At 44.4% G+C, this 21,758-nt stretch overlaps 2 protein-coding genes across 3 annotated transcripts; one reads left to right on the top strand and one right to left on the bottom strand.

Moving 5' to 3' along the window:
• Positions 1–1,952: 1,952 nt before the first annotated feature.
• Positions 1,953–2,795, top strand: LOC123501713. The gene has a single exon (XM_045250718.1). It carries the CDS (start codon positions 1,953–1,955, stop codon positions 2,793–2,795), a length of 843 nt encoding a protein of 280 aa, XP_045106653.1.
• Positions 2,796–11,211: 8,416 nt separating this feature from the next.
• Positions 11,212–13,822, bottom strand: LOC123501392 (ficolin-1-like). 2 transcript variants are annotated; one of them, XM_045250214.1, is made up of 4 exons: positions 13,050–13,800; positions 12,358–12,800; positions 11,825–11,926; positions 11,212–11,379 (listed from the first exon to the last, which is right to left on the bottom strand). In XM_045250214.1, the coding sequence occupies exons 1-4, from the start codon at positions 13,362–13,364 to the stop codon at positions 11,214–11,216; spliced, it is 1,026 nt and encodes a 341-aa protein (XP_045106149.1). In that variant the 5' UTR covers positions 13,365–13,800; the 3' UTR covers positions 11,212–11,213. The 2 variants fall into 2 exon arrangements, with proteins under 2 accessions (XP_045106149.1, XP_045106150.1); XM_045250215.1 differs by lacking the exon at positions 11,825–11,926 and having other exon boundaries at positions 13,050–13,822.
• Between the last annotated feature and the right edge of the window lie 7,936 nt (positions 13,823–21,758).

The following is a 21,758-nucleotide window of genomic DNA, read 5'->3' as shown; positions in this document are numbered from 1 at the left end:
CGAACCAGGTGACACTTGACCAAGGCTTTGTTTGGGCCGTGGAATTTTTCACCCTGACACAACATGAATTCACATCACCAGACCCCTCTCTCTCTCTCTCTCTCTCTCTCTCTCTCTCTCTCTCTCTCTCTCTCTCTCTCTCTCTCTCTCTTTCTCTTGTAAACAAATTGTTCTTAATTAAGACAGATTCGAATCTCGTGAATTCACGATCGGCTGCAGGTCATCCTTTACTTTCTTACATACCGCAGATACTGGCCATTTCGCACCTCAGCCAGCCATCCGGCCAAACTATTCTAAATAGACCATGAACCTTATTGTAAATATATGATAAACGATATCTGGCACCGCCCACAGGCTTGGATTCAACAGGAAGAGATGGGAGATCAGGTTATGTCCCGTGAGGACTATGAAGTCTAAGGTGCTTTGTGACAAGGTGGTGTTAATTACAGCAGCTGTGTGCCACTCAACCTGCATTAATCCTTTCTGACTATGCCTTGTCAAGATTGAAATGGGTTCAAATTAACTTATTTTATATTTTGTTTTACTTAATTTTAGCAATGTTACCAGAATTCTACAATCACTGTTGTGTATAATGATGGAAAAAAAGTGTCCTATCTTGCGTATGAGGCGAGTCAAGACAAGTTAAAAAATCACGCGCCTGTCTCTCTCTCTCTCTCTCTCTCTCTCTCTCTCTCTCTCTCTCTCTCTCTCTCTCTCTCTCTCTCAATATTATTTCTTATTCTTTACTTTCCTTTGCCACTTCCTTCATCAACTCCACCCATAACCCCGATCCTTCTCCCCCTCCTCCTCCTGTACCTACTATCCCGCCTCGATTCTGTGTGGGTAGTTATACCCCACACAGCCTTTCTGGTCTCTCCGGCGCGGCTGAGGAACTCCTCCAGCGTTGCCGCTCAGGTGCCCACCACGGTGATGGCCAAGTGTTTCTCGCTTTGTTAAGCATCAATGAAGTATGTCGTAAATACTAAATGCAACAACAAAGCTGTATACGTTTGTAATCGTCAAGGTGTTTGTTCTAAAAGCAAATGACCATTATGTTTTTATTGGATGTGACACCTCAGCTCTGCGACGCTGCCGGCCCACGCAGCACATGGGTCACCTGGCTGGCGGGTCAAGGAGGGGAAGAAGGAGGAGACGAGGGATTATCCCATTGTGAAGGACAGGCCGAACTGTCAGGGAAAGAAGGAGGAGAAAGGTGGGAAGAGAAGGAAGGAGATGGGAAAGAAAACAAGAATAGAAACAGAGAGGAAAAAGAGGAATGTGATAAAGGGAAGATACAAGTTAACAAAAAAAAAAAAAACAGTAAAAACAAAGGAAAAACAAAGAATTGACGAAAATGGGGAGGAAGAAAGGAAGAGAATAGAAGAAAAAAGAAACGAAAGAGAAAAGAGGATAAAAATGAGGAATAAATTTAATGAGAAAGAAGAAATAAGAAGATAAAGAAAGAAAGAAAAGAAAGAAAGAAAGACACATGAAAGAGACAAAACAAATCAAATAAAAAGCAAAGGACAGAAGATAATCATTAAGGAAAAAAAAGAAAAAATAGATTAAATAAGAAAAACACAAAATAAAAAAATAAAGTGTGTGTGTGTGTGTGTGTGTGTGTGTGTGTGTGTGTGTGTGTGTGTGTGTGTGTGTCCTTGTCCATTAACATTCCAATTGACAAAATACATAAAGTGCAGATAGGGCAACTCTCTCTCTCTCTCTCTCTCTCTCTCTCTCTCTCTCTCTTTTGTGCGGGGGGTGACCACACCCCACTTGGAGTCCTCTTCGCACCTGGTGCCTGCCACACCTTTTTAATCCCCTGCCTGAAACAAGGTGTGGAATGAGATTAGGAGCTGGATGTGAGGGGAATGGGTGGAGTCGGATTAATGCCCTGCTTCCTCCACTCTTCCTATCCACATGAATCGGTCATTCCTGATTGTTCCTGCATCATGGAGAGACCTGCCGCCGCCACCCCTCAGAGTGCTCGTCTTCGCAGCCAAGCAAAGGAAGTGATTTACAACGTAAATCGATATTTCTTGGATGAGAAAGCCAACCGAGGACCTTTACTGCCAGTCACGCAAGCTCTTGCTCGGACAGCCAGTGCCACTAAAGTAAGCCAAAGTACAGTTAAAAGAATTTGCTCAAAACTAAACCAGCAATGGGAGACAGAAGATGAACATCAAAAGCCTGTGTTCCATTCACCGAAAAAAACTCAGCCGGCAACAGTGACAAATTTCGATGATTTTGATCAGTGTGTCCTGAGAAGAACTGTTTTGGAGTTATATGAAAGGAAGGAAATCCCTACAGTTTCCAAAATCACGGAGATTCTCCGGGAAAAAATATCCTACAAAGGCAGCGTCGAGTCCCTTCGAAAAGTATTATTGAAAATAGGATTTAAATTTTCGAAGATTGATGGCCGCAAGTTCCTTATGGAGCGAAGTGATGTGGCACTGACTCGCACCAGATTTTTAAGACAAATGCGGCAGTGCAAACAGTCATTTGAAAACTATGTTTACCTTGATGAAACATGGGTAAATCAAAACTACACTGTCGGAAAATGTTTGATTGACACCTCTTCTGACAAAGCAACAGGAGTGAACCCGCCTACTGGTAAAGGAAGCAGATTGATTATTGTCCATGCAGGAACCAAAGAAGGGTTTGTTCCGAATGCAAGGCACATTTTCCAGGCGAAAAATGACGGCGACTACCACAAGCAGATGAATGCTACAGTGTTTCAAGAATGGTTTGAGACTAAGCTGCTCCCAAATATCCCCAGAACTCAGTCATTGTGATGGACAATGCATCCTATCATTCTGTTCATCTAGAAAGAAACCCAACTACAGCATGGAGAAAAGAAGCCATTAAGGAGTGGCTGATAGCGAAGGAGCACAACCACGGGACGACATGCTGAAGGTGGAGCTCTATGACCTTGCAAAGAAACTCTGCAATGGCAAGAAAACTTATGTCATCGATGCTATTGCTGCAGAGGCAGGACATAAGGTTGTACGGCTGCCCCATACCACTGTCAGTATAACCCGATTGAGCTCATCTGGGCTCAGGTCAAGTGTTACGTTGCAAAGAAAAACACTTTCAAATCTGCTGAACTGAAGCCTTTGGTTGAAGAAGCTGTCGACAGTATAACACCAGAAAACTGGAAGCAGGCAGTGAGGCATGCAGAAGAGCTTCAAGAACAAGATGCAAGACAAGACATAGCGGTTGAGAGATTTGTGGAGTCATTCGTTGTCAACATCGAAGAGAGCTCAGACGACGAGTTATCTGAGTAAGCACCAGAGAGGATTAGGCCTACAGGGATACCTCTATAAAAACGCGCCTATGACTTTTACCCCAGAGGTGGTGTGGAAAAAAAGTCAAAATGATTATCATAATTATCAATATTATTATTATTATTATTATCATTATTATTATTATTTTAATTATTATTATAATTAATAATTATTACCATTATTATTTTTATGATCATTATTACAATTATTATTATTATTATTATTATTATTATTATTATTATTATCGTTATTATTACTATCATCATTACGATAAACGTGCATCCATCCATCAGAGAGAGAGAGAGAGAGAGAGAGGAGGGGGGGAAGGGCGGAGCTCTAGAGCAATTAGGGCGAGGGAAAGCTCTCTAGGGATCGTCAAGCTATTTTTAGGACAGCTATGGGTGGACGAAACGTAGAAGTGGCAACGCTCAGACGGGCTCCACCTCAGGTCGGACCACAGCCTCCCAGACCACAAAGGCTTTGGGAGACTCTAGATGTAGTTACCAAGCAGCCAGGTATGTTGCTGTTTGGCTTTCCTTTGTATCACTTTTTATTCCTTCATCTCTTCCTCCTTTCCCTCCACCTCTTCCTCCTCCTCCTCCTCCTCCTGCCCCGTCCTCCTTAACTTGGTCCCTAAAGGGTCGAGCTAAGGTCAGTCAGGTCACTCACTTTTCACACACACACACACACACACACACACACACACACACACACACACACCGCGTAGTGTATAGTGGTTAGCACGCTCGACTCACACTCGAGAGGGTCCGGGTTCGAGTCCCGGAGGCGGCGAGGCAAATGGGCAAGCCTCTTAATGTGTAGCCCCTGTTCACCTAGCAGCAAATAGGTACGGGATATAACTTGAGGGGTTGTGGCCTCGCTTTCCCGGTGTGTGGAGTGTGTTGTGGTCTCAGTCCTACCCGAAGATCGGTCTATGAGCTCTGAGCTCGCTCCGCAATGGGGAAGACTGGCTGGGTGACCAGCAGACGACCGAGGTGAATTACACTTATATGTAATTGTATATTACTTATTGGTTACCGGTAAATTATACTCTCCAAAAAAAAAAAAAAACCATCCACCCTTCCATTATATATATATATATATATATATATATATATATATATATATATATATATATATATATATATATATATATATATATATATATATATATATATATATATATATATATATATATATATGATTATAGTTTCATCACCTCCGTGGCATTTAACTGGTTTGATTTTTATTTACTGTTCTAAAAGATTGAAGCTGGTGATGGATCTCTCATCAAGGTGTCAGCTGACTGCATATTCCATGCCCTCTCTGTATTTAGTAAGTTATCAAACGCTTTCAGGGACACCATCAAGCATGTACTCCGTATTCTTTTCGATTTTCCGAAATACAGTTCCCTTAAAAACTTTCGCTGAAGATCCACGCTCATTTCTTCGATTTGTCCACTTCCTTACCGATATTTGCTTATGTCTGTCAGCTTTTATTTCTGTATCCAGAATATTTCACAATACAGTGATTTTGACACACTATTAATTACTATATTTGCCACTGCCATGTAGAGCAACGATGGTGATATCCTCAGAGTATCACGGTGGTTATATAAGTGATGGTGAGATCCCGGAAAACACACTCTTAAGATCAGCCAGTGATCTCAGATCTAAGCCTAATTGCTCGAATTACTTACTTATGTGCGAACACTCACTTGGCTTTGGAAAATTAGGAGCAAGTAACTTAGACACTTGAGTTGCCTCTGAACTTATCTGTCGTGGTGACATAACACAAACAATCTCTCTCTCTCTCTCTCTATCCGGTGGGTCCTTCACACACGGTAGCTCAGTGGTTAGAGCGCTGGCTTCACAAGCCAGAGGACCGGGGTTTGATTCCCCGGCCGGGTGGAGATATTTGGGTGTGTTTCCTTTCATCTAGCAGTGAGTAGGTACGGGATGTAAATCGAGGAGTTGTGACCTTGTTGTCCCGGTGTTTGGTGTGTGCCTGGTCTCAGGCCTATCTGAAGATCGGAAATAATGAACTCTGAGCTCGTTCCGTAGGGTAACGTCTGGCTGTCTCGTCAGAGACTGCAGCAGATCAAACAGTGAAACACACACACACACACACACACACACTCTCTCTCTCTCTCTCTCTCTCTCTCTCTCTCTCTCTCTCTCTCTCTCTCTCTCTCTCTCTCTCTCTCTCTCTCTCTCTCTCTCTCTCTCTCTCTCTCTCTCTCTCTCTCTCTCTCTCTCTCTCTCTCTCTCTCTCTCTCTCTCTCTCTCTCTCTCTCTCTCTCTCTCTCTCTCTCTCTCTCACACACACACACACACACACAAGGTCACTATAGTCTCCACCGGCATCTCTCTCTCTCTCTCTCTCTCTCTCTCTCTCTCTCTCTCTCTCTCTCTCTCTCTCTGTAATAATTCTCTCTGATGATGTGCTGTTATTATTATTATTATTATTATTATTATTATTATTATTATTATTATTATTATTAGCATTAATATTATTATTATTATTTTAAAATCATTCTTATTATTGCTATTATTATTATTATTATTATTATTATTATTATTATTATTATTATTATTATCATTATTATTATTATTATTATTATTATTATTATTATTATTATTATTATTATTATTATTATTATTATTATTATTATTATTATTATTATTATTATTATTATTATTATTATTATTATTATTATTATATATCATCATCATCATCATTATTATTATTATTATTATTATTGTCTTCATCATTATCATCATTGGAGGAGGAGGAGGAGGTGTGAGGAGAACACCGGTGTAGTGATTTGAGTTTACGATATTTCCTGATCAACTCCTTACGCCTCCTCCTCCAATGATAATAATAGTAATAATAATAATAATAATAATAATAATAATAATAATAATAATAATAATGATAATGGCAATGGTAGTAATGCTAATAGTAATGATGATGGTAATAATAGTGATGATACTAACAATGTGTAAACAGTGTGTTCTTTGGGCGGTTGTGTGGACGACGAGTGTGAGCGTGGCCAAGGAATGCTCCAGCTCAACACCAGATGGATGGAGATGTAGTAGATGTAGATGCGGAGCTGTACTGTAGCCTTTGTAATGGCAGCTCCTCATGTCTTGTTATTTTGGTTTGTTTGTTATTGTTGTTGCTGCATTTTCTTGTTATATCTTATTTTCCACATTTTATGCAATATTTCTTTATCTTCCTCTAAACTGGCAATGTTTTCTACAAATAGGAATTTTCTGATGTTGATGTTGTTGTGTTGTTGGTAGGGTTGCTGCTGTCCTGTTGATGTTTGGCGCACACTTTAATGCCCCAGGTAGCATGAGATGAAATGTTCCATGTGTTCTACTTCACAGATTATACATGTCGTGTTTCCTTTAGTGAACCTTTCTCTGCCATTCAACCCTCAGTCGTTAGTCCTTGCTCTGTAAAGTGTTATGGAGGCTGGTGTGTTATTATTTGTTATTCACAGTTGATATTTTCTTAAATGATAAATTTCCAGGCTTCTTTTTACATTTAACGATCTATTCCATTAGTCTGTGTCCCAGCTTCTTGTGTTTCTTCGTAACTCTTCCCGAGTCATTGTTTCCAGTTCTACTGTTCTAATCTTTAAACATTCTAGGTATTTATTTAAACTCTTTGTCTAGCTGTACTTCTCTTGCAATCTTCTTAGTATTTCTTTCAGCAGCATATTTCTTGATTCCTCACGCCTTATTTCATTATCCTGTGTTCTTCTATTAGAGATTTTGCATATCCTAATTTTCCTTCCATTATTCTTGTCTTCATGGCAGATGCCCCTATTTCCTCTCTTAGAATGCAGGTCTGTGCATATATTGGAGCTCTTAGAATCTGTCTGTATACACTGTTTTCAATCGTTTACAGTTTAGCTATTTCTTTTTAAAATTTATATTTTAATAACATTTGTTCCATATAGGACTGATGGTAGGCATATTTTCTTTCAATAAGCTCTACCGACGGTTACTTTATTACAACTATGCAGTATTATTAGCTACTGACCTTACCGTAATACTTAACCTGTCCATTACCATGACTCATTTCCATATTCATTCTGCTTACTATTTGGTGATTTTATACAGCTTCAGAAACTCATGTGGGGGATTAGATTAGTGAAGACTGTGGTCATTAATCTCCTGACCTCCATGAACCCTTTTAAATGTCAATAGAATGGTATAATCGTACACAAACCTCATGGTAAAAATGTGTCCCAGCATTGAAGGAGTTAAAGGTGTCTTTGCTGGCATGCTCCCTGATCATTCTGCCCAATCCTACTTCGTAATGGTTTCATACGTAGACATGTGACTTGGCGCATTAATGTCTTATTTTTCAACCGCATTCCTGGCCAATACATCTGCCTTTTCATTTTGTGGGGTGTCTACAGTAAAGGATATCCAATAGACTGTCACCTTCAGTCGCCCTACATAGAGACACTATCCCAGCAGTCACTGGACTCTGAGTCCTGACTGACTAATGAGTGAATCTAAGTCTGCTCTTCTATCTACTCGTACATGTACAAACATGACGAGAAAGAGATATTGATATTGATATCTTTATTTTTCCTCTTGATTGACAAAATATATATATTGTATACAATAAATACTGATAGTGATAAGGCAAGGTCCGTTAAGCCGAGGCTTTTATACAGACCTGAACAGTTGCATTGAGAAGAGAAATAAAAGCAAATGTTCCACCGACTGCAGAGCTTACAAATACAAAACTTAATGAAGAATGCTTGTGAGTCAGAGATATGTATTCATAGTATATATCCTTCAACCTAACATACGAAACAGAGAGAGAGAGAGAGAGAGTGTGTGTGTGTGTGTGTGTGTTATGTGACTATGACTGTGTGTGTGTGTGTGTTATGTGACTATGACTGTGTGTGTGTGTGACTGTGACTGTGAGTGTGTTTCACTGTTTGATCTGCTGCAGTCTCTGACGAAATAATGAGCTCAGAGCTCATTATTTCCGATCTTCGGATAGACCTGAGACCATGCACACACCACACACCGGGACAACAAGGTCACAACTCCTCGATTTACATCCCGTACCTACTCACTGCTAGGTGAACAGGGGCTACACGTGAAAGGAGACAAACCCAAATATCTCCACCCGGCCGGGGAATCGAACCCCGGTCCTCTGGCTTGTGAAGCCAGCGCTCTAACCACTGAGCTACCGGGCGTGTGTGTGTGTGTGTGTGTGTGTGTGTGTGTGTGTGTGTGTGTGTGTGTGTAATTCACCTCGGTCGCCTTCTGGTCACCAAGCCAGTCTTCCCCATTACGGAGCGAGCTCAGAGCTCATAGATCGATCTTCGGGTAGGACTGAGACCACATCACACAACACACACCGGGAAAGCGAGGCCACAACCACTCGAGATACATCCCGTACCTATTTTACTGCTAGGTGAACACACCCCACACATTAAGAGGCTTGCCCATTTGCCTTATAGTGTGTGTGTGTTTTATGTGACTGTGTGTGTGTGTGTGTGTGTGTGTGTGTGTGTGTGTGTGTGTGTGTGTGTGTGTGTGTGTGTGTGTGATGCCTGTGACTGTGACTGTGACAGTGTGTGTGTGTGTGTGTGTGTGTTTGTGTATGACTGTGTGTGTGTGTGTGTGTGTGTGTGTGTGTGTGTGTGTGTGTGTGTGTGTGTGTTTGTGTGTGACTGTGACTGTGACTGTGTGTGTGTGTGTGTGTGTGTTTGTGTTGCGTTTTCGTCACTGAGGCTTATACCACGTTCGAGTTTTCCTGTTAGTACAGTATAGAGAGGAGGGTTGCGTAGTAGATAAGGTGGTGAGCGTGGGATCGGGAAGACGTCCACGCGTAGGTTCGAATCCCACCACATACCGCTTGAAGGAATGTCATTTGTCGAGTGGTTTAGAGTTACCTACATGTCACCATGATACCCAGGCTGTAGGTGGAGATGTAATTGCCTTACACCAAAGATGCACTTGGGTGGTGATGTGGGCCCTAATATGGATACCATTATGAATAAAATTCCTGCGCCACTAATGGGCGGAAGCTGAACAGCGTTTCCCACTTACTCTTCAAGTGTGCCTATAGGCGCTATTGGCTATAACGTAAAAAGAATATGTTATGATGGTAGGGTATGTTGCGGACAGCTTGGGGTATTCCTTTACAGGGGACTGGTCGTAAGAGTAGGTGAGTGATAGATAACAGTGGTGGTCTGGCACAGCGTCCTGTGCATAGTGATAGATAACAGTGGTGGTCTGGCACAGCGTCCTGTGCATAGTGATACATAACAGTGGTGGTCTGGCACAGCGTCCTGTGCATAGTGATAGATAACAGTGGTGGTCTGGCACAGCGTCCTGTGCATAGTGATAGATAACAGTGGTGGTCTGGCACAGCGTCCTGTGCATAGTGATAGATAACAGTGGTGGTCTGGCACAGCGTCCTGTGCATAGTGATAGATAACAGTGGTGGTCTGGCACAGCGTCCTGTGCATAGTGATAGATAACAGTGGTGGTCTGGCGCAGCGTCCTGTGCATAGTGATAGATAACAGTTGTGGTCTGGCACAGCGTCCTGTGCATAGTGATAGATAACAGTGGTGGTCTGGCACAGCGTCCTGTGCATAGTGATAGATAACAGTGGTGGTCTGGCACAGCGTCCTGTGCATAGTGATACATAACAGTGGTGGTCTGGCACAGCGTCCTGTACATAGTGATACATAACAGTGGTGGTCTGGCACAGCGTCCTGTGCATAGTGATACATAACAGTGGTGGTCTGGCACAGCGTCCTGTGCATAGTGATACATAACAGTTGTGGTCTGGCACAGCGTCCTGTGCATAGTGATACATAACAGTTGTGGTCTGGCACAGCGTCCTGTGCATAGTGATACATAACAGTTGTGGTCTGGCACAGCGTCCTGTGCATAGTGATACATAACAGTGGTGGTCTGGCACAGCGTCCTGTGCATAGTGATACATAACAGTTGTGGTCTGGCACAGCGTCCTGTGCATAGTGATACATAACAGTTGTGGTCTGGCACAGCGTCCTGTGCATAGTGATACATAACAGTTGTGGTCTGGCACAGCGTCCTGTGCATAGTGATACATAACAGTTGTGGTCTGGCACAGCGTCCTGTGCATAGTGATACATAACAGTGGTGGTCTGGCACAGCGTCCTGTGCATAGTGATACATAACAGTGGTGGTCTGGCACAGCGTCCTGTGCATAGTGATACATAACAGTTGTGGTCTGGCACAGCGTCCTGTGCATAGTGATACATAACAGTTGTGGTCTGGCACAGCGTCCTGTGCATAGTGATACATAACAGTTGTGGTCTGGCACAGCGTCCTGTGCATAGTGATACATAACAGTTGTGGTCTGGCACAGCGTCCTGTGCATAGTGATACATAACAGTGGTGGTCTGGCACAGCGTCCTGTGCATAGTGATACATAACAGTTGTGGTCTGGCACAGCGTCCTGTGCATAGTGATACATAACAGTTGTGGTCTGGCACAGCGTCCTGTGCATAGTGATACATAACAGTTGTGGTCTGGCACAGCGTCCTGTAAATAGTGATACATAACAGTTGTGGTCTGGCACAGCGTCCTGTGCATAGTGATACATAACAGTTGTGGTCTGGCACAGCGTCCTGTGCATAGTGATACATAACAGTTGTGGTCTGGCACAGCGTCCTGTGCATAGTGATACATAACAGTTGTGGTCTGGCACAGCGTCCTGTGCATAGTGATACATAACAGTGGTGGTCTGGCACAGCGTCCTGTAAATAGTGATACATAACAGTTGTGGTCTGGCACAGCGTCCTGTGCTTAGGTACAGTGTGGTGTGTGCTTGTGTGCAGTGTGCGCGCCTCTCATCGTGCCTTCCGCTGCCAACAAGAGAGCGGCTCAGAAGGCGGGGCGGGTCATAATGGACGTTTGTTTGAGGGAGTAGTGGTAGCCCTTCCAGTCAAACCAGTTGATGCCGTCGGCGAAGGAGGTGTGGTTGCCCACGTGCTGATAGCCGTTCAGGTTTGCTCTGTGGCACGCAGCGTACCAAAAGCCTCCCCGGAATCTGAAAGCAACAGAGCACTCACTAAGGTGTTCATGCTGCCATACATTGGAGAGAGGCTTGACCTTGTGCCTTGAGGGCTGAAATGGTTAGAACTCTAAAGATGTAATGCACTATGCTCCACTCATGGCCAGGACGTTGCCACCAAAGACGAAAGTCATGGTGCCTTACTCTCCATTTCCTAAGATGAAGCAGTCAATTCTGAATTACTACTTTCTCTTCATTGACAGCCTAACTGGTCTCTCTTTCAGACAAAAACTGGCGTCCTCCCGAGTGCTAACTCTTGTATTTCCTGTAGCTATTGTGAAACTGACTAAGATTAGTAATTATTACAATCTTAACAAAGACAACCAAAGTAAGTTGTTGTTGTTGTTCCAGCAGATTCTGCTGCACTTTTATGTTGTGTTGTGTTGCATCGTGTCGTGTTGTGTCGTGCAACATTGCTTACTTTTGGGCGCAGCTGTCATTTGCCTTGTCGTTGTCAGCATCACGTGTGCTGAATGAGACACCGCTCTGACCTGCTAGGCTGTCCCCTGCATCGCCACTGTACCTGTCACACACACACACACACACACACACACACACTAAATGGTTACAATGAATTGAGAGAATAGTATATTTTCAGGCACGGCAGCAATCATGCATGTGGTGATGGTGTTTGTGTACGGCTGTTATGGTTATTACTGTAAACAAGATGAATATAAAAGAATTGAATATAATGAGCGGTGATGGCACAGTACAATCTTAGTGACGTGGTGGCCGCTGCTGATGCACCATTGGTGGCTGAATCACTGGCGAGGCGGAGGTGGGTGGTAAAGGTGGGAAGGGTGTGGCGCAGGCAAAAACATTAACATACATTATTTCCATCTGGTATATACTTGAGAGAGAGAGAGAGAGAGAGAGAGAGAGAGAGAGAGAGAGAGAGAGAGAGAGAGAGAGAGAGAGAGAGAGAGAGAGGGATGGGGGTGGGGGGAGTCTCACCTTCCAACACTGAGGCGGAACTTGGTTTCTGGTGTGCCCACGTGGAAGAATCCGTACTTAGCCCACCGATGTTCACCCTCGTAATCGTGCAGGTCAATCCGTAGCTCCTGCAAGGTGGTGGAGGTCAGCTGGTGCAGAAGGTCAAGGCCCAGCCAGAATTCACCCTCCAGGTCGCCGAAGCCCAACTGATACTCGATCCAAGTACGGAAGAAATCTTGGCGGACGGCATCACTGGTGCGCCGCTGGAAGACGGTCCAACCCCCGCCGTCGACGGTGTGGTCGCAAAACACGGTGACGCGGTGGTGGGGTTGTCCAGGGAAAGGGTATACCTGGCGCAGGCCGCTCCCACTGTCCCCGGAGTCCAGTAAGTCCTTGCAGTGACGTGGCCGAGACTCCCATTTGTTTACAGCAACACTGACCTGCTGCACCACTTCCCTTGCATCCTGCAAAGCATAGGGCAAAGAGAGAGGCCATGTTTACGTCACACGTGGAGACGGAGCTCGGCGTCCTGCATTGCCATTCATTAACATCCAACACAAGGATGGTGACTCATTTGAGTCTCAAGCTTACATCAAAATGCATTATGGAAACCATCACAGCTCGATAGGTCTAGAAGATTCTGTTTAGGATAACACGACGTCTTGTTGAAGAGCCAGACAACGTGTCAGGTATAGTGCTAACTTGACTCTTACCTCCACGAGGGACGCGTAGCGGCTGACCTCTTGCCCCGTCCTACAGGAGTCCAGGGCGGCAGCCACGCAAGTGTCACTGTAGCCTGCGACCGTCAGTAGACTGGATAAAAGAGAGCGATCGTTCTTGAGGCCTGAACAGCTATTCTTCTCAGCAACGGGAAGCGCGCTGTTTACCTGGGTCACGGCCACACTCATGGTGAGGAGCACAAGGAACTTCATCGCAAGTAATTGCTGTCCAGAGCAGCTAACCAAGGTGACCGTGGCGGTGAGCAGTGTGGAGTGGAGTGGCATGTCTTGTAGCCTTTGACTCTCCATGGGCAACTTAGTCTTGGTCACGAAAGTCGCAAGAATATGGCGATCATCTGGTAAGGATGCCAGTTCGCCTGTTATCGCGCTAGCAACAGATACACCAGCAGGATCTTCCCATCTTTATAGTGTTGTGGGTGTTAGGAGTTGTGACGTCATGTACTACATAAGTAGAATGTGATGCTGCCATGAGCAAGGCTGACGTATTGGTAAAGCTAAGCACAGTTTGGAGAGATTTCTGAAATGATGTGCTGAAGGTAGGTACTACACCTTTGAACGGTGGCCACAACCTCATGTATGGAGGATAGATAGAGTAATGGTCTTCCATTGAAGATATATGTACGTACTTGATCACAGACCAATCTTCACTTGGAGAGCCTGACAAAAATAAGTGGTAAGTGTTCACATATAAAGTTGAATAATAATGTTATTTGGCAAATTACATAAACAAAATTTAGTTTGTCTGTGTCATGGTTTTATGAGTGAGGCCCAAAACTCATCACTCACGTGGTAATCACTTAGCTCTATTGCAATCTTGCATATATGACGAGTATACAGTTATTGTCGGGATGGCTGCCTCATAGTTGTAATGAAAGACAAACTCGTTTTTCCTCTACTGAAGGTTTGCCTGGCGGCGCCGCCACGTCAGCCTTGCTTCACAGTTTACCCCCTCCACGTTCACTGTACCATGCAGGAGGGGAATCCCAAGGCGCTGGTAGTGAAACATTCGCAAGCATTTTACTAAGCATTTTACAAAGGGCTTTAAGAGTGTTTCCTGGATCCTAGTAATAAATTAACGGAGATTTAAGGCTGTCTGGGAAAACAAATCATCCAGGGAAGCCAAGTAATAATGTTTGTGATCTGTGAAGAGAGAGAGAGAGAGAGAGAGAGAGAGAGAGAGAGAGAGAGAGAGAGAGAGAGAGAGAGAGAGAGAGATGCAAATCATTAGGTTTGGTTGGTTCGCAATTTTCTAGTTACTAGTAAAACTGCAAGATTCACAAGCCTACTTACTTTTTCACAAAAGTTCAGTTAGCTGGAGTAGAATCTTCACGTCATGTGCGTGTTATCAAACCACTATATTTCAAGTCAACATCACCACGCAGACAGCAAGCAATGTGGTGACATGAGCTGAATACCACGTAGTACATCATCTCGGCTCTCGGATGCATCGTCACCTTGGGACGATCTCTTTTCTCTTTTCTTTTTTCCCATTATTGTGTTGGAGGACACTGGCCAAGGACAGCACACATACATGAGAGAAAAAAAACAAACTAGGAAAAGTCCCTTTTGGCCGCCAGTTCCCCAAAAGAATGTCGGCAGGAAGTTCCAGAGTTTACCACAGGAAGGGATGAATAAGTATTGAGAATACTGGTTAACTTTTACACTAGTGAGGTGGACAGAAAAGGGATGAGGAAAAGTAGAAAGTGTTGTGCAGCGAAGTCGACGCAGGGATTCCGGCGTCCTAAAATTGAAGGATCAGCTGGCGACGCTGAAGGAACGTGTCATGTTCTGCAGAGCATGTGATCCACCACCGAGGGGCTGAGATGCCCCGCTACCCGTGTCTGGTTGCAGCTTCTCACGCTCCATGCAGGTGGCGGGCCTGCTAGTGCTGCTGCTGTTAGTGTTGTGCTTCTTCACCTAATATTCAGGCCTGTCTCCACCGCCGTAATTAGCCTGTTCGCAGCTATATAGCTATATAGGCTTGTAGACACCTATCAGCGCTAGAATTTTTAATATTCTCAGAGTTCCTGGGGGCAAAAGGGTGACTTAGCTAATCTGGAAATCGATGTGTAGAAAAAAGTACAACATGAATTGTTGCACATGTGCATTTAAAATTAAAAGTATAATTCAATGTTATTATTCTAACTTGCTGGTGTATGAAAAGTCTTTGTTAATGAAATTATAAGATAAAGTTAAAAAAAAAAAAGAATCATATTTATTCAAGTAAGTATGAGCACTAAAAATAAAATTATGCCAATTTCGGTATCTGCATTTTATCTGAGTGTTGAAAAATATGGATATCACTGTCACGTCCTATATATAAAGATAATCAGTGAAAGAAAAACAATCAGCATCCTGGCGGACGTAAGACGCACTGAACTTCGAGCCGTTAAGAAGACTGGTAAGGCTTGGATTTGCTGCCAGCAGCTGACGATATCGTACCGGAAAGCATTAAGTCTGCGACACAATACTATGTTTTCTATGTATTGCATGGACTTGTCTGTTATTTACTATACTCAAATGAAATTATGTATCAGTATACATCTGTTGATAATAGTATGAAATGATAAATTGCTTGCCTTGATACAATTTTATGCTGTTTTAAGAACATCATCTGAAATTATGAATTGAGGCTCAAACAATGTTATATGCAGTCAGTTATCATGAAATTAATTTACTTAAATTTCAGATGCATTTGTGTGCAACTATACACCCGTGTCAGCTTGTAAAACTTGCCCCAAAAAGTACTTATTTTCCAGCAAGAATTACAAAATCTAGCGCTGTCTGGCATCAAAACGCTGAGTGCGAACAGGCTAATTGACCCTAATCATCCAGTTAATTTTCTTGTTAACATGAATAAACAAGACAACTATCTAGAACACATACACACACACACACACACACACACCTGGTGACTCACAAACACCGACAAGCTACAGACATGGACTAAGTAAGCTAAGGAGGACCAATGAGCAGTACACATACGTTGCATGAGTGACTCACTGCGCCTCTGCCACCACAGTCTGCCAAAACAAACGACGGTTCCCTGTCAGTAATTTTCAGTCACTGATCTTGAGTTCGAAAAGAGAGGAGGCCAGCCAGTCAGTACGTGTGAATGTACTGACCACCTCACACACGAAAAACCTCATGAATTAAAAGATGCAATAATGTGGGAGGGAGAGGGGAGTTCTGCCCCCTCTGGCGCCATCGGAGTAGAGTTCCTATTGATCTGAGGGAGAGAGGGAGAAGGGAGAGAATGAAAGGGGAGAGAGTAAGAGGGGAGTGGAACAACAACAACAGCAATAATTAACCAACAACAACAACAACATTTAACCAACATCAACAACCAACAACAACATCAACAGCAACACAATAAGTCTGGTTTCGTCTGGTTGTTTATGTGAAAGACATGAAATAAGGATGGCGGGAACCACTTACAAACTAACCTACAGAGGAAGCAGGGAGTCAAGGCTGGCTGTGTTGTTGGCAAGAGATGAGGAGACTGCCTGACTGGCTGGCTGGCTGGCTGGCCAATCAAGATGTACCGGTACCTTGATCTGCCTCGGAGAATATTCATTATTGTCGTTACATTTATATAATTCTGAAGTAAATTATTACCGGTAACACTCTTTGATAGCCATGAGTGAGCGTCGATAACCGCCCATGCAGCGCAGAATACCTAATAGGAACATCTACCTGTACTTTGCCAGACAAATACAACTTTCAACTCGCTATAACTCAAATTGTGTCTGGAGTTGAGGATCAGATGGTAGTATATTCAATGCTGCGTCTATTGGTATGAGTCCTGTGCCATTGAAAAACATGCACATGAAATGGATGAAAATTCCTTGATGTTCACATGTTATTCGCTGCATCACTCGTAGCAAACACTGTTCATCGTACAAGACTCATTGTTCTGTTGTGTTCTTGCTTGTGGTGTGTGTGTGTGTGTGTGTGTGTGTGTGTGTGTGTGTGTGTGTGTGTGTGTGTGTGTGTGTGTGTGTGTGTGTGTGTGTGTGTGTGTGTGTGTGTGTGTGTGTGTGTGTGTGTGTGTGTGTGTGTGTGTGTGTGTGTGTAATAATAATAATAATAATAATAATAATAAACGGTTTATTAATTAGGCAATGTAAAAAAAATACACTGAAAATGTACAGGGGGACATTACCACAATGAACTAAAAATGCTTAACCTAACTATGGATAAACTTAACCTAGAAATTCACTTATTTATTTAAAGCTCGCACAATAGTGGGCACCGCGCTGAGCCGGTACCGATCCGTGCGCGGTGCTCTCAAAGGCGCCACGCGATTATGGTGTCGGGTGGCGCGAGCAGGGGGAGGCACGTCGGGTGGTAGCAGGTGGCGGAGACGTGGATGACGCAGCAGTCCTTCCCCAAATTTTTCCAAGGCTTCCTGGTGTCTTGTGGCCAGCCTCGGCAGACTCAGGCAGGTCAGGGCGTCCTCGTAGGACCTGTAGGCAGGCCCAAGGATGACCCTGAACGCCCTCCTCTGAACCCTCTCCAGCTGTTGTCGTTGTGTGAGGTTCAGGAGGAGGACCACGCTGGGGCGGCGTACATGAGCTTAGGGAGTATAAAGATGAGGTACACTCCCCTCAGCTCATCTGCCGGTGCTCCCAGGGACCTGAGTCGGCGCAGTAAATAGATTTTATATGAGGCTGACCTGATGATGTTGGAAACATGCTGCTTCCATGTTAACTGATCATCCACCAAGACACCTAGAAGCTTGGTGCTGCGGACCACCTGGAGGGAGTGAGGGCCCACAGAAAGCTGGGAGGGGAACTGCTGCTGTGGAGGTACAAATGTGCATCACCACGGTCTTGGTGTGGTTGATGGTCATTTGTTGTCCTCCGTCCACGTCTGTAGTTGGTTTAGAGTGGACTGCAGTGCTGAGAAGTCTGGGTTGGTGTTGTTGACGGGTACGCCCACGGTGCAGTCGTCCACATACTTCCAGCGGTGGGGGGTGTGGACGAGAGCATCGTTGATCAGGATGAGGAAACACAGGGGACCCATCCTGGTCCCCTGAGGGACCCCGCATGTGAGCTGTTGGAAAGAGGAGACAGAGCCCTGATAACGAACGGCCTGACGCCTTCCCGTGAGGAAGTCTGCCAACCACGCTATCAGGTAGGGAGAGAGGCCCAGAGTGATGGCTTTATTTATCACAACAGTGTGATCAACAAGATCAAAGGCCTTTCTGAAGTCCACAAAAGCAATAGCTAGAGAAGTGTTGCGTTTGTCCAGGTGGCTGTGGACGAATTCCAGGAAGCTGACAAGGTAGTGAGATGTGGAGGTGGATTTAATATTGCCAAATTGTTGTGTGTCAATAGAGTTACAAATTTTGTTATAGGCCCAGTCGAAAACAAAATCTTCACAGATAAGGCTGGGTATAGGGGTGATGGCGACTGGTCTTAGATCATTCAGTGACTGTGGATTAGAAATTTTGGGGAGGGGGGGGTGACGTAAGATGTCTTCCAGTCATCGGGGCAGGAATGTTGAGCAAGGGAGGCATTGATGATAGAGCAAAGGGGTGTGGCAAGTTCTGGGGCAAATTCTCTGTAAATTTTGATGGGGAGGTCAGTGGGAGTGGTGGATCTGTTTAGTTTAAATTTAAGAAGCTTCCTGTAAACATCAACCTCCTGGACAAGGGGTGGAGGGGAGGAGGCAGGGAGGTAGGCTGGGAGAGTAGTGGAGTGAAGGGGAGGGAGTGTCTGACAGATCGCAGCGAAGTGACCGTTAATCTCTTCGGCCGCGCTGTCAGGTGAAAGGTGTGAAACACAGGGGAAAGAAGAGGCTTGCTTTTGTAAACCACACAAAGACTTAATCTTGTCGTACCACTGTCTGTTGTTAGTAAGCTTGAGATGGTGAATTTTGTCTGGGTAGTAGCTTGCCTTGGCTGTTTTGATCTCCCTGATAACTCTGTTCCTTAAACTCCTGTACTGGTCAGGGCTAGAGTGGAAAGCCCTGTCACGCTGACGAAGGAGTCGTTTGATACAGGGCGTCATCCAAGGGGCATCAGATGGGTCTACTGTGATGTCCTTGGTGGGAAAGTAGTGGTGGAACGCTTCCGTTGTGGTAGTGAAGTAGTTCCGCCATTTTGTGTGGACGTCTTCCACCTCCAGTACCTCGGTCCACGGATGAAGTGTTAGCCACTGCCCAAATTCCCTCATGTGTGTGTGTGTGTGTGTGTCTGTGTGTGTGTGTGTGTGTGTGTGTGTGTGTGTGTGTGTGTGTGTTATTCACCACGGTCGTCTGTTGGTCACCCAGCCAGCCTTGTCCCGACGGAAAGAGTTCAGAGCTCGTAGTGACCGATCTTCGGGTAGAACTGAGACCACATCACACTCCACACACCGGGACAGCGAGGCCACAACCCCTCGAGTTACATCCCGTGCCTATTTACTGCTAGGTGAACAGGGGCCACACATTAAGAGGCTTGCCCATTTGCTTCGCCACTTCCCGGGACTCGAACTGGGCCCTTTCGACTGTGAGTCGAGCATGCTAACCACTACACTACGCGGTGTGTGTGTGTGTGTGTGTAATAATAATAATAATAATATACGGTTTATTAATTTGGCAGTGCCTCAAAAAGTTTACACTGAAAATGTTCCGGGGGCGGGGGCATTAAAACAATGAAATCCTTAACCTAACTATGAATCTAACTTAACCAAGAATTAACTTATTTATTTAATTAATTTATTTATTTATGGCTCGCACCATAGTGGGCACCGCGCTAATGTGGTACCTGTCAGTGCGCGTTGCTCTTAAGGGCGCCACGCGATTCTGGTGTCCGGTGGCGCGGGCAGGGAGAGGCACGTCTGAGGGTAGCAGGTGGCGGAGATGTGGATGATGCAGCAGCCCTTCCCCAAATTTTTCCAAGGCTTCTTGGTGTCTTGTGGCCAGCCTCGGCAGACTCAGGCAGGTCAGGGCGTCCTCGTAGGACCTATAGGCAGTGTGTGTGTGTGTGTGTGTGTGTGTGTGTGTGTGTGTGTGTGTGTGTGTGTAGCTACAGGATGTCTCCCCAAATCGATATCATTTGAAATGTGAATATATGAGTAACTACATGTCTACTTATAGACAAACTAAAATATTTGATTTAGTGTTAAAAAAAAACATTGTTTATTAAACTTTGAGCAAAATATTAAAAGAGATGAAGATTTCATAACCAATTTCGTAAATCTTCACAAATGTTCAATATGTGCAGCAGCTGTGACACGACACACGCACGGCGGCGGCAGCGATAACACAGCAGTGCAGAGCAGTGCAGGTGGTGCCAACGCGGTGTAGGCCAGCAGGCAGGCTAGCATTCTCCACCGTCACGAGGGAAACGTAACCGGCGATGTTTATGCCGGCAAACGCTACATAACTGGGTGCTTAATGAATCCATGTGCACTGTAGGTGCCAAGCACAGGGCCAGGTGAAGTGAGGTTAGCTCAGGTCAGGTCAGGTTACGTCAGGTTAGGTTTGGTTAGATCTGGTATTAATTATATAGTTTAGTTTGGATCTGCTGTTAGTTGCATACTTTTGTGACGCTTCTAGTAAGGAAAGTCATTATCTCAATTGTTTGGATTTTTATTCTTCACTTATTATTCTTTCATAGGAATGGAGACTAATCTCTCTCTCTCTCTCTCTCTCTCTGAGTATTAAATGCGTAGTTTCTGAGTCATCTCTTAATTAACTAGCACAGTATGAAAACACACACAGAGAGAGAGAGAGAGAGAGGGTTAATTGTGAGACCAAGACTGTTTAGTAGGGGAAGGGCCGGGAAGAGGAGGGGTGAATGGGTAATGGATGGAGGGGTGTGGTGTGGGAGGAGAGGTGATGTATTGATGCAGAATTAAAGGAGAGGTGGGGCTAAAGAACACATCCTGATAGTGGGAGGAGGAGGAGGACGGGGAGATGCTGGAGGTGAGGGGAGAGTGCACAAGAGTCTTAGTACACGTGTGCTGGGAGTGGAGGGTGTTTGTGGGGAAAAGAGTCGTAGTAGTAGTAGTGGTGGTGGTGGTGGTGGTGGTAGTAAATACGTATCTTTATTGTTTCTATTCACTCAGTCTTCCTTGGACGTTTATCATTCATTTATGTGTTCATGTTTTCATTCAATCACTTATTTCTTTGTGTCTTTTCTTTACTAACGATTCTCTTCTCATTACATTTACCTACAACGCATTTCTTTCGTCTATGCATCTTTCACTCTTATGTTCCTATTACTGATCCTTTTTTCACCAATTTTCATTGTTTAGGTATTTCTGGTGAGATTTATGCTTATAGGCTCATTTTGGGATCTGAAGGCTTTACGTAAAGATGAGGGGCAAAGACTGTCAGAGGTGGTTGGGGACTATAACTTTTCTTGAGGAGAAGGTTTAGAAGCACACACACTTCAGGCTGGTGAATGGGTGGATGCAGGAAGCGGCTACGGACGGGAAGGGATGGGTTATGTAAGCACTATACAGTATATAGGACCGTGTATGTGTGATTTTGTAGTGATGGGGCTAAGAGGATTTATAGGAATGAGAGTTGGGAATGTAGATATCGTAGTCATGGGGACTAGGGTTGTAGATATTATGATGATGAGGGACTAGACTCTATAAACGTAGTATAATGAGATGGTGGGGGATATTAATGAGAGTGAGATGAAACGTGTCAGAGCCTGTGCCGGACTCAGCGACGTGGCTC

Source organism: Portunus trituberculatus, chromosome 9, assembly GCF_017591435.1.
Source record: "Portunus trituberculatus isolate SZX2019 chromosome 9, ASM1759143v1, whole genome shotgun sequence".
NCBI lineage: Eukaryota > Metazoa > Arthropoda > Malacostraca > Decapoda > Portunidae > Portunus > Portunus trituberculatus.
The sequence above is the reverse complement of the archived record's forward strand: the minus strand, read 5'-3'. Positions and strand labels throughout refer to the sequence as shown.

What these genes read in the sequence shown, in the direction of transcription:
- LOC123501713 (XM_045250718.1), top strand. Translation starts at nt 1,953, where the DNA reads ATGGAGAGACCTGCCGCCGCCACCCCTCAGAGTGCTCGTCTTCGCAGC.
- LOC123501392 (XM_045250214.1), bottom strand. Translation starts at nt 13,364, where the DNA reads ATGGAGAGTCAAAGGCTACAAGACATGCCACTCCACTCCACACTGCTC. An exon ending in GCTACGCGTCCCTCGTGGAG is followed by an intron (nt 12,801 to 13,049) that starts GTAAGAGTCAAG and finishes TATGCTTTGCAG; the next exon opens with GATGCAAGGGAAGTGGTGCA. An exon ending in AATGACAGCTGCGCCCAAAA is followed by an intron (nt 11,380 to 11,824) that starts GTAAGCAATGTT and finishes TGTTGCTTTCAG; the next exon opens with ATTCCGGGGAGGCTTTTGGT.